The sequence below is a fragment of the Martes martes genome, assembly GCF_963455335.1.
Source record: "Martes martes genome assembly, chromosome: 1".
Taxonomy (NCBI): domain Eukaryota; kingdom Metazoa; phylum Chordata; class Mammalia; order Carnivora; family Mustelidae; genus Martes; species Martes martes.
Window position 1 is genome coordinate 8,909,414 of NC_137888.1, and position 12,299 is coordinate 8,921,712.

The 12,299-nt window shown below is 44.1% G+C and overlaps 1 protein-coding gene across 1 annotated transcript; it reads right to left on the reverse strand.

Annotated features, from left to right (window-relative positions):
• Positions 1-2,806: 2,806 nt before the first annotated feature.
• LOC308340960 (carbonyl reductase [NADPH] 1) lies at positions 2,807-7,095 on the reverse strand. The gene is made up of 3 exons (XM_080800491.1): positions 6,672-7,095; positions 5,984-6,091; positions 2,807-3,490 (listed from the first exon to the last, which is right to left on the reverse strand). Exons 1-3 carry the CDS (start codon positions 6,958-6,960, stop codon positions 3,054-3,056), a joined length of 834 nt encoding a protein of 277 aa, XP_080656617.1. The 5' UTR covers positions 6,961-7,095; the 3' UTR covers positions 2,807-3,053.
• Positions 7,096-12,299: the final 5,204 nt, after the last annotated feature.

A 12,299-nucleotide genomic window follows, 5' to 3' on the forward strand; every position in this document is an offset into this window, starting at 1 on the left:
TTGAACCTAAACATACATCCAGACTGAAACTGAAGGGATGGACAACCATCTTTCATGCCAATGGACTGCAAAAGAAAGCTGGGGTGGCAATTCTCAAATAAGACAAATTAGATTTTAAGCTAAAGACTGTAGTCAGAGATACAGAAGGACACTATATCATTCTTAAAGGGTCTGCCCAATAAGAATATCTAACAATTGTAAATATCTATGCCTCCAACATGATAGTAGCCAACTACCTAAGCCAACTGTAAACCAAAATATAGACATATTGATAATAATACTTTAATAATAGGAGATGTTAACTCTCCACTCTCAGCAATAGACAGATCACCCAAGCAGAAAATCAACAAAGAAACAAGAGCACTGAATGACACACTGGACCCGATGGACCCCATAGATATATACAGAACATTCTACCCTAAAACAACAGAATACTCATTCTTTTTGAGCATACATAGAACTTTCTCCAGAATAGACCACATACTGGGTCACAAATCAGGGTTCAACTGATACCAAAAGATTGAGATTATTCCCTGCATATTCTCAGACCATGGTGCTTTGAAACTGGCAAGTTTCAACCACAAGAAAAAGTTTGGAAGAAATTCAAACACTTGGAAGCTAAAGACCATCCTGCTTAAGAATGGTTGGGTCAACCAGGAAATCAAAGAAGAACTTAAACAATTTATGGAAACGAATGAGAATGGTAACAGTCAGTCCAAAACCTATGGGATATGGCAAAGGCAGTCCTAAGGGGGGAATACATAGCCATCCAAGCCTCACTCAAAAAAAAAAAAAAATCCTGGATACACAAACTATCTTTATACCTTAAATAACTGGAGAATCAACAACAAATTAACCTAACCCATGCAGGAGAAGGGAAATAATTAAGATTAGAGCAGACATCAATGAATTAGAAAGCAGAAATACAGTAGGGTACATCAACAAAACTAGAAGCTGGTTCTTTGAAAGAATTAGTAAGATTGATAAACCACTGGCAGACCTATCCAAAAGAAAAGAGAAAGGCCCTAAATTAATAAAATTATGAATGAATGGGGAGAGACCATGACTAACACCAAGGAAATAGAAATAATCATCAGAAATTATTATAAACAGCTATATGCCAATAAGTTAAGCAACCTAGAAGAAATGGATGCCTTCCTGGAAACCTATAAACTTCCAAGACTGAAACAGGAAGAAATTGGTAACCTGAATAGACAACCAGTAATCAGATTGAAGCAGTGATCAAAAACCTTCCAAAAAACAAGAGTCCAGGACCTGATGGATTCCTGGGGAATTCTACAAAATATTCAAAAAAGAAATAATACCTATTCTCCTGAAGCTGTTTCAAAATATAAAAGCAGAAGGAAAACTTCCAGACTCTTTCTGAGGCCACCATTATCTTGATTCCCAAACCAGGCAAAGACCCCATCAAAAAGTATAATTTGAGACCAATACCCTTGATAAATATGGATGCCAAGATTCTCAACAAGATAGTAGCTAATAGGATCCAACAGTACATTAAAAGGATGATCCATCATGACCAGGTGGGATTTACCTGAGTTGCAAGAGTGGTTCAACATTTGTTCTATCACAACCAATGTGACAGAACACATTAATAAGAGAAGAGAGAAGAACCACAGGGTCCTCTTACTGGATGCAGAAAAGGCATTTGACAGAATCCAGCATCCTTTCCTGATTAAAACTCTTCAGAGTGTAGGGATAGAGGGCACATTCCTCAATTTCATAATATCTATCTATGAAAAGCCCACAGCAAATACCATTCTCAATAGGGAAAAGCTGAGAATATTTCCCTTAAGATCAGGAACATGACAAGGACGCCCACTCTGGCCACTACCGTTCAACATAGTACTTGAAGTCCTAGTAACACAATCAGATAACCAAACCAAACCAAACCAAACCAACAAACAAAAAACCGCCTTCAAATTGGCAAAGAAGAAGTCAAACACTGTCTCTTCGCAGATGACATGACACTTTATGTGGAGAACCCAGGAGACCCCATCCCTGGATTGCTGGAACTCATATATTCAGTAATGTGGCAGGATACAAAATCAATACGTAGAAATTAGCTGCTTTCTTATACACTTAAGTGGAAAATAACAGGGAGGTTATTATCAGCCCTTCTAAGGGGAAAAACTTAAAATAAGGACCCCACCCTTGCTTTTAGGGTCTCTCATCTTTCATTTGGCTGAGGCTGAAAATCCTTGGTGAAGAGTGAAAAATAGTATAGTAGAGGCCCCTTTCCAACATGCATGTTCTTGTGAGGGGAGGCATGCGGTGGATGTTCAGTGCGGCCCCCAGGCAGCCAGGCTTGGATGGGGCAGTAAGAATCTTCTTGTCGCACTGGTGTCTTGGGCTGCACTCTCAGGGACTCATTGTCCATACCCAACCCATACTCAATTTTCTCCAGTGTCTCAGAGCATCCTATGGATGTATCTAAGTTCCCGCTGTCATTTCACACTTGGAAATGGTTTTTTCCCCAGTGAGTTTGATATTCAGAAACTACAGGGGGTATCTTCCCTTCATGCTATACTAGAGGCTGGCACAATAGGCTTCACGTCACATCCAACCATGCTCACTGGTTTGTAACATTTGTATATTGTCTGTGGTCACTTTCATGCTACAGCAGCAGAGCTGCGATCTGACAGGAGTGTGTCACCTGCAAAGCTAAACATACTACTATCTGCCTCTTTGTATAATGTTTGCTTACCCTTGAGTGAAACTCTAACTTCTCTTGATCTTATTCAGTGTAGACGACTTCTCAGCATATAAAGAGTCTGCACAAATCGGCATTTATACAGGAACGTTTATTCATCTCTGTGGTTCATTATTTCATTGATTTCATTCTGTGCCTCTATCACAGAAGAAATCAAAAGAACCTTCCCTGAATTAGTAGCCTCCTGAAATTGAATACTCAGCAGGGATATTTTATACCTTTTTTGCTGTGGTTAGGGATATTACTGATAGTGGAAGAGTCCTTTTGGTCAAAGGAGGGGTATCCTAAGGGGATCCGTGGACAGAGCTGTGAATTCACCTCACCATTGTTCAACTTTCTTCTCCATAACAAACGCCCCATGAGGCCCCTCCGCATCTGAGGGCAGAAGGGCCAAGTAGACGGGGGTCTCTGCTCCTTCTTCTGGGCTTTTGGTGGCTTTAGGTCCTGCCATGTCTGTTCTCACCCACCCAGGGCAGCAGGCGTTCAGGAGGATCTTGTCCCCTTTCCTCTGCTCACTCAGGATCCTGGCATGGATTCTGGAGAGGACCGTGACGCCGATTTTTGTCACTCCATAGGCAGTATCAGGCCAGCCCTCCTTCCTATGCACACCTTTCTTCGTGTCTTCCACGAACTTGTTCATGAGCCCCACCAGCTCCTCCTCTGTGATGCTCTCACTTCTAAACTTCTGCTGCAGCTCTGGGCTGCAATTTTTCAGGGCCCGCAGACTCACCATGCTGGACACGTTCACCACTCTGCCTGAAATAACGATACACAACGTTACGTCGAAAGGCTCAAGAATGACAAATGCCAATTTCACCAAGATTTTGTACAGAAAATCTCCACTCGAGACTTTATTAATTTGCTCTGAGCATCAGTGAAGACTGCCTGTATGTGTGAAGACTATGATACGGTCTTGGAAGTTGTTATACCCATAACGTCTCTGATGAAGTCTGAGAAATGCAAGGGGGAGGGCACTGAGCCTATGTTCCACAGGAAAATGGAAATCCTGTAAGGAAGAACATGGTTAAGGAGGATATAAGGAGACACTCCTTGCATTTAAGAGTGGATTACCTCTTTCTCCCTAAGGCCACCTTTGCGACCACCTGAAGCTCTCATGGTCACTTGGGGAGTGGTCTCAAATAGGTCTGTACAAGTAAGGAGCTGATTGGTGTAAGGAGGGCAGGCTCCATCTGGTTTGGAAGGCTGCTACTCTGTTTGAGGATGGTAAAAACAAATTAGTTTAGTGGCCTGCCTTGCACGGTGATTTGTCTACGATGGAGTTTTTATGAACTTGGGCATGTGTTATGGCCTGAGAGTTCAGTCATGGAGAGAGGCAGTGGAAAACAGGGGGACTGAAGGAAGCCCGTAGAGGGCATGGCCTATGGAAGTCCCTATGGCAACTATTTAGGGGGCAGAATAAAGTTGGACAAGTCAACGCCCCTCAGAAGAACCTCTTCTAGGACTGGAATGGGAGTGGAACCAGGAAGTGGATATCCTGGTAGGCCTTTATGAAATGGCCATCTGGTCCCTGAGAGGAGTGGAAATGGGAGAGTTGCAGAAACGCAGAGCTGGGGTAACTGTTGACATAGACTCTGCACCCTGTGAGCCCCCCTCCCCCACCCCCGGCAAAATGCTAAGGACTCTTCCATTTCTCAGCAAAAGAGACAAAGACTGGAGATAGGTATGGGAGGGACTGCCCAAGGGGAAGGCCTTCCACATAGGTGGCAAGTTAGGTTGAAGGTAGTAGCTTGGGAGGCTCCAAACAGGTGGTCCGGACAAGTCAAGGCACTATTTCTGGACCCAGCTTTGGAGAAACCCAGAAGAAGATGCCAATGCTTAAGCAGCATAGCAGGATGAGAACAGAAGACGCTGTGCAAATTTGTCCTAAGGTGTTATCGTTTCTGCAGGCCAAGCAATACATTTCCATATGCAGAGAAGTGGTTCCACGGAGAACTGGAACAGGCATCTGAATCCTTGGCTGTCGTCAACACGAGATAAAGGTATGTGGGGCTTAGACACATTCATGAACATGTACTCACACTCAACACGAGGGGCTGGGTGCCAAGGGACCTTCCCCACTGGACAGATTCTTCTGCTTCACCGGGGATTCTGGGGAGAGGGTATGGGGGAGGATGCTGACTTGACCTCACCATTCTTCCCCACATCACCTCAACTTCCTTTTCTTCCTACTCTTACCATGTTCCCAGGATGAGGGGTGCAAGTATGGGAATGGAAAGCAGGGATAATCTCTAATCAAGAAACCATGTAACTATAGCTTTAAATTTTTATGTCAGAATTCCTAAGGGCATAATGGAGTGGATTGTGCCTTCCCCATCTGGGAAAACTGGAGGGACAGTGAACATAGATAGCTGCATTGTGCAGCGGGTGAAACAACCCACTCATTCTAGACTTGTGCAGCCTTCTCCTGTGGCAATAGGAGTGGACTAGAGGGAAGGCACTTCTTGGACTAGTATCATTGCAGGTTAGTCAGGACAAGCACAGAGGCTGAACTTGATGTCCCTTTGAAAGGTGAATGGGGATGGGATATCAGGTGGAAGAGGGAGGTGGGAGGGGGGGGGAATGAGGATAAAGGCATGAACAGTGGTTTAGGCAACAAGAGACATCCACTATCACAGATGCCCCATCTGCACGGAGATGTACCTCTGGCCTGTGGCCATCATTAGCTCTGCACATGTGAGTGTGCAGGTCTCTTGGTGGCCATGGGGAGGGGTCTGCACCCAGGCTGGACAGTGTCTGGGAGGGCATCCTGAGGAGAAGGAAAGGCAGGAAGAGAAATATGTGTGTCTGGAGCTCTGGGAATGTTCTAGGCAGGTGACCGATGTTAGGAGGGCCTGAGAAGTTTGGAGAGTGAGGAGTCCACTAGTCGTAGTAAAATCCTGGGTGAAAGGGTTGGCGGAGAGAAAGGGTCCAGGAAGGAATCCTTAGGGAACTTCCTCTGTGAGTGGCACTGAGGGAGTAAAAGGTCTCTCTGAGGAGAGATCTGAATGAAGACTTTAAGGATAAGACAGAGGCAGTTGTGATGGACCAGCGGGACAGAGGGCACTGCTGACTGCGGGCTGAGTGTGTAAGGGTCCTGAGACAGAGGGACACTGGTCCAGTTGGAGACACAGCAAGGAGGCCGGTGCGGCTGAGCAAGGAGAGGGGTTAGGGTCCTGTAGAAGAGGTCAGAGAGGCCGGGGCCAGATCATTCACCGAAACACCACAGCTTGGGCCCCTCATCAGGCTCACCTTGGGGTTTCATCAGAGGCAGGAGTTCTGTGCACACATCTCGGGTACCAAAGAAGTTTGTTTTCATGGTCACTTCTGCTTGAATATGAAACGGTGTGGGATCATTAGCTTCCCAGGGGGAAAAAGAGAGAAGCAGCATTAGTAGAAGCCTTGTGGGAAAATTCCAGAGAATGCTATATATTAAAAAAGTACATGCGAAATGTGTTGAATTTTTTGTAGAACTGGCATCTAGTTAACAGTATCGTGCCACTGACAATTTTCACATTTGATAATGCTGTAGTGGTATAAGACGGCACCATTGGGGAAGGCTGGGTGAAGGCGTGGGATCGCCTTACCAATTTGCGCAGTTTTCTAGTTTATTACAAAATGCAGTAAAAAAATAAGAGAACTGTCCTAAAGTCCAGTCTGACAGAAACTTTCTGACAACTTGGAAAAAATCCCCAGTAATCCGAGGAAACACAAAGGTCACTCAGGCTGTTAGGCAGGGCAGCTGATAAGCGGGGCAATTTCTGCTGGACTCTGCCTGTGTCCCAGTGCTGTCCCTCCAGCCCTCCCCCTGCCCTAAGGAGCCATTTTGGATGCCACAGTCATTAAAAGCTAGATCGCCTGGATTCCCCAACAGATGGAGTCCACCCTGGTAGGAGGAGCTCCGGGGGTCCACCTCCCCTCCTAGTCTGCATCCCCTTACTCTTGAAAGCAATGCCCGCGTTGTTGACCAGCACGTCCAGGCCCCCGTACTCCTTGCGCACGAAGTCGCGCAGGACGCGGATGCTCTGCAGGTCGTCGATGTCCAGCAGGTGGAAGCGGGGACTCAGGCCCTCGGCCTGGAGCTGCTGCACGGCCGCGCGACCCCGCGCCTCGTCCCGCGCCGTGAGCACCACGTCCCCCGAGAACTGCCGGCACAGGTCACGCACGATGGCGAAGCCGATGCCCTTGTTGGACCCGGTCACCAGCGCCACGCGGCTGTAGGACGACATGGCCGTGTGGGGGGCGCACGAAGTACTGGCCTGGAGAGCCGTCAAATGGAATTTGTTCCGCGCGGCGCCCCTGAGTTCACCCGCAGGCTTCGGCGCGCCTGCGCGAAGCCCGAGGTTGCTAGGGGCTGCCGGGCCGGACGCGCCCCCTTAGGGCGTGGCTTCCCGGGACCTTCCCCGAGCCGGAGGAGAATGGGTAGGGATAATAGGTTGATTTGCAAAACTGGCGGCGGGTGCCCGGGCCTGTCCGACTACCGCCCCGCCCTGCAGTGGGGGTAAGGCTTCTATTTCGCAGAGTCACTCACTGTTTAGATCTAAACCGAAGCTTTGTTCTTGGTTCTCCATGAGTTTTCCCTCGTATTCTCCCATTAAACTATTTGCGTGTGCACTTGAAGAAATAGCGTATTTGTCTAGACTTTTTTTTTTTTCTTTCTCCTGATGTTTAAAGAAAATCTCTTGAACTGAAGTCTTTGGAACTATAGTTATGGAATAAGCTAGGAGCAGCATGGCAAGGGATCATGTGTGTGTTGTTTTCTTTCTTAAGTACCTGAAAGCAAATCTACTTGCTAATCCTTGTATGGTTTTTACATAATAGTGGGGAGCATTCACTGATTAGTCACAGGATTACCTCCCTAGTTGTTTACAGGCTCATCAAGTTACTTGTCAAATTACTTACAAGGTCCTGCAGGGTATAGGTGGGAGGGGGGCTTTGAAGCCCTTTCTCACACTCTAACTTGTCAGGGTTCATCTTATTTTCCCAGTTTCAAAGTGAGGAAATGGATCCCCAGAAACTTCGAGAATTAGTTCAGTGGTGGGAAATAATTTTTCTTCCTCTTATTTCCTATTTACCCAGAGGAATAGGGGATTATAAAAAAATAAAATCTCGTTTTTGTACTGTCCCTGTAAAGGAGTCACAGCCACTAGTGGCTATTTAAATGTAAATTTAATCAAAATAATACAATTTAAAATTCAGTCTTCAGTTGCCTTAGCTATATTTCAAGTGCTGAGTAGTCACATGTGTTAGTGGATGCTGTATTGGACAGTGCAGATCTATAGTATTTCCATCACAACAGAAAGTTACAAGCAATGCTTTAGATAGATTCCAATTATGCTGCAATTTCAAGGTGGGTTTCCAAGCAGTTGCAAAAAACAAAACTGACAAAACAAAACTAACAATCTGGGAAAGACCCTGGCTTTCTTTGACCTAAATTTCTATTGAGATAATTGCAGATTCACATGCAGTGGTAAAAAAGAATACAGAGACTCCTTATACTTTATCCAGTTTTCCTCTATGGTAAGGTTTTGCAGCAGTATAGTACAGTATCCTAATGAGGATACTGACATCAAAACAACACACCAATCATATTCAGATTTCCTCAGTGTTACTTGTACTTACTAGTGTGTGTATTTGGATCTGTACAATTTTATCAATGTAGGTTTGTCTGTCCAGCACTGTAGTCCAGATATAAAACATTTCTATCAGCACAAGGACCCCCAGTGTTGCTTTTTTATAGCCAAACATATCTCTCTTGCCCACCCTCCCACTCCATTGCCTGGGAACCAGTAATCTGTTCCTCATTTTATTTTTTTATTTTTTTCAAGATTTTATTTATTTATTTGACAGGCAGAGATCACAACTAGGCAGAGAGGCAAGCAGAAAGAGAGAGAGAGAGAGAGAGAGAGAGGAGGAAGCAGGCTCCCCGCTGAGCAGGGAGCCCGGATGCGGGCTTGATTCTGGGACCCTGAGATCATGACCTGAGCCAAAGGCAGAGGCTTTAACCCACTGAGCCACCCAGGTGCCCCAGATTTTTATTTACTTATTTGTTTTTAAGTAAGCTCTCTGCCCAATGTGGGGCTTGAACTCACACCTCTGAGATCGAGAGTTACATGCCCTATGGACTGAGCCAGTCAGGTGCCCCTGTTCCTCATTTTAAAAATTGTTTTAAAAATGTTACATAGATGACATTGTGCAGGGTAACCTTTGGGGATTTTTTTTTTTTTTTTAACTTGGGAGAACTAAGATCTTTGTTTTGGATTTTCTTTTATCTAAGTGTGTACTTACTTGGTGGGTCATTTGCTGGCCTCTCTCCCCACTGCAGGATGCTTTCTTCTCTAGCTGGGTTGAGCCAGTGTTAGAAGGAAGTGGGAGGAGTTAAATTCACTAAGAGAGCCATTCACAGCTGGCATATGGTATGCAGGAAACTGCTCATGGTGAGGGCCTGCTGTTTCAAAAGGCAAATTCCAAAAGGGCCGTGAATTATATCTTCTACCTGATTTGTTTATCCTTTTAGTACTGATCCCACAAGACTTTACAGGTCAAGGAGGCAGGACACTCAAGAAAATACAATACATAAAATATCACGGAGAAGTAAGAATTTAGCATATGATGAAAGTGGTATTAACAATTACGAGAGTAACAAAAAATTATTCCAAAAATGGTACTGGGGAAAGGGAGTGATAATTGCACAATGTCCTCAGTTAATTTCTAAAATGAGAAAAAAGTGATTTCTTACTTTTTCAATTTACAGTTATATAAATGAAACCATAAAACAGGTAAAAGAAAATATAACTAAAATTTGTGGGAAAAGGACTTTGTAAGCATAAGAACATGGGAAGAATCACCAAGGAAAGGACAGATTTGAGCATGGGGAACGTTCTGAAACTTTTTTTTGAAAAGCATGCTAATTTAAAGCCAGTGAATTAAGCAGATAACTTTTAATTTTTTTTCCTCCTTGTCAAATTTGGGTCTTGACCCTGGCGGTGTGTTTGTGAAGCCCCTACCAATTTCCATACATAGCACCTTGTCTGACTTCTGAACAACTTGAGAAATGAAACAAAGAGTAAAGTTGGAGGCCCCAGATCTCTGTAGTACGAGCTAGCTTGGAAGATATTGCTTAGTTGTGAGTCAACTCTGAGATCATCCTGGCTGCTATGTGGAGAAGGAATGTTTATCACATCTTTTAACTTGTGGAATAAACTCACATCTTTACCATCCACTGGTTGAAAGCAGTCATTTTATTTGTTTAAGAGTATCCAGTTCTATGGTGTCTGTTAACATAAAAGATGTAGGAAAACAGTACTGTTAAATGACAAGTTATTAAGCTCTCAGGCTCTTCCTTTGCCCGTGATCATTTACACTCACAGAGCTGCACTTGGCACCGGCTTTTCTTCTTACATATTTTGCTTGTTTAGGATGTTCAATAACCCTTCTTAAAAGGGTAGAGCATGGTTTTGATTTGCAGAATCAAACTGTAGCTGAGATCCTTAGTAGATATGTAATTCTCAGCAATTAATTTTGTCAAAGGTAAACAACACTGGATACTATTTAAGGTGGTAAGGACAGAGTTCATCAGTAATATACTATTGAAACAGGGAAGTGGTTCCAGCATGAACTGAACTCAACTTGGATTTGTACAGAGGTGGCTGAGGGTTTTAAAGAGAGAATAAGGGAGTAGGGACAGGAAATGGAGGGGCTTGACTAGAGTCGGAGAAATGAAAAATTATAGAGTGGGTCAGTGCAAATGTCGTTAAGCCAACTGTGTAGGCTGTGCAGAGACTGGGAGACAGAGGCCCTATCTTTTCTGATGATTATATTTCAAAGGAATGGCTTTTAAGTCCTTGAGAAAAACACTACTGAGTTGTAGGAGTCAGATTGTAAATCCTCTTAAGTAAATGCTCTAACAAAAGGTGGTGAAGGGCTTATTATCAGTTTTTGGCTAAAACAAATAGTAAATTCTTTTTGGCAGCCTTGAGTAAGTTAAAGAGGGCTAGGGTCATCTGAGGGATGCAGCTTTGAGCTCTCAGAAACTGTTAGTGTTTGCTTTTTAAAAATATAATTTTAATGTGTGTGTGGGGAGCGGAGGGGATGAAATCAATGTACTGCGTTTGTAGATTTTATAGGTCAAGACCAAGGTCTAGTTCAGAGAAAGGCTCAGAAGAGTCTGGCTAGAGTTTGCTCAAGGAGAGAATTTTTGCCAATTCCTATCTAGAAAATGGGAATATGCACTATTTTCCTCCCTCATAAAAGGAAATATTGTCTCTTTGGATCTTTTTAATCCTGTCTTGAATTCATTTGTTCGAGGATGTGATGTTTGGAGCTGCAGCAATGCTGTCTTGACACTATGAAGAAACAAACTAATAGGCGAGTAGCTAACTTCCTAAGAATGGCATTGTGGAAAATTAGAGCCTTGATCCTTGATGACAGCATTGAATCATGGGTCCAAATCTGGAGCCACCTATTTCCAGTTCCCCCTTTTTTCTTTCTTTCCTTAGTATTTTTTTTTTTTTTTTTTTAAGACATGTGCTTTAGTGGTGGGGGGTGGGCAGAGGGAGAAGGAGAGAGAGAATTTTTTTTTTTTTTTTTTTTTTTTTAGATTTTATTTGACAGAGATCAGAAGTAGACAGAGAGGCGGGCGGAGAGGGAGGAGGAAGCAGGCTCCCCGCTGAGCAGAGAGCCCGATGTGGGGCTCCATCCCAGGACCCTGAGCCAAAGGCAGAGGCTTTAACCCACTGAGCCACCCAGGCGCCCGGAGAGAGAATCTTTTTTTTTTTTTTTTTTAAATTAATTTATTTATTTGTCAGAGAGAGAGAGAGAGAGAAGCGAGAGTGAGCACAAGCAGACAGAGTGGCAGGCAGAGGCAGAGGGAGAAGCAGGCTCCCTGCCGAGCAAGGAGCCCGATGTGGGACTCGATCCCAGGACGCCGGGATCATGACCTGAGCCACCCAGGCGTCCCCCGAGAGAGAGAGTCTTAAGCAGGCTCCCTGCTCAGCACAGAGCCCAATATAGGGCTCCATCTCACAACCCTGATGTCATGACCTGAGCTGAAATCAAGCGTCAGATGGTTAACTGAGCCATCCAGCTGGTCCCTATCCCCCCATTTACTTTTCAATAAACTTAATTTTAGAATATATTTGTTGAAAAGTTGCATATGTAGTAGAGAATTCCTCATCAAATTCGCCTTATAATTAACATCTATTAACAAGTAAAAAAGCAACATTCAACGGTAGTATTAAATTGTGTGCTTTATTTGGATTTTACTAGCTTTCCCTCTAATATTTTTCTTCTATTTCAGGACGCCCTCCAGAATACCACCATTACGTGTAACTGTCATGTCTCCTTAGTTTTGTTTGGTTTGTTTATGAGAGATTCTGAGTTTGCTTGTTTTTCATGATTTTGTCAAAGTACGTGGTTGGGTGTTTTTGGGTTTGTCTGATATTTTTCTCAGGAAGAACTGGGGTTATGGGTTTTGGGGAGGAACACCATAGAGGTGAAGTACCCTTCCTATATTTGGGGAGCACGCTTTCAACATGATTTATCACCGTTAATTCTCATCACCTGACCA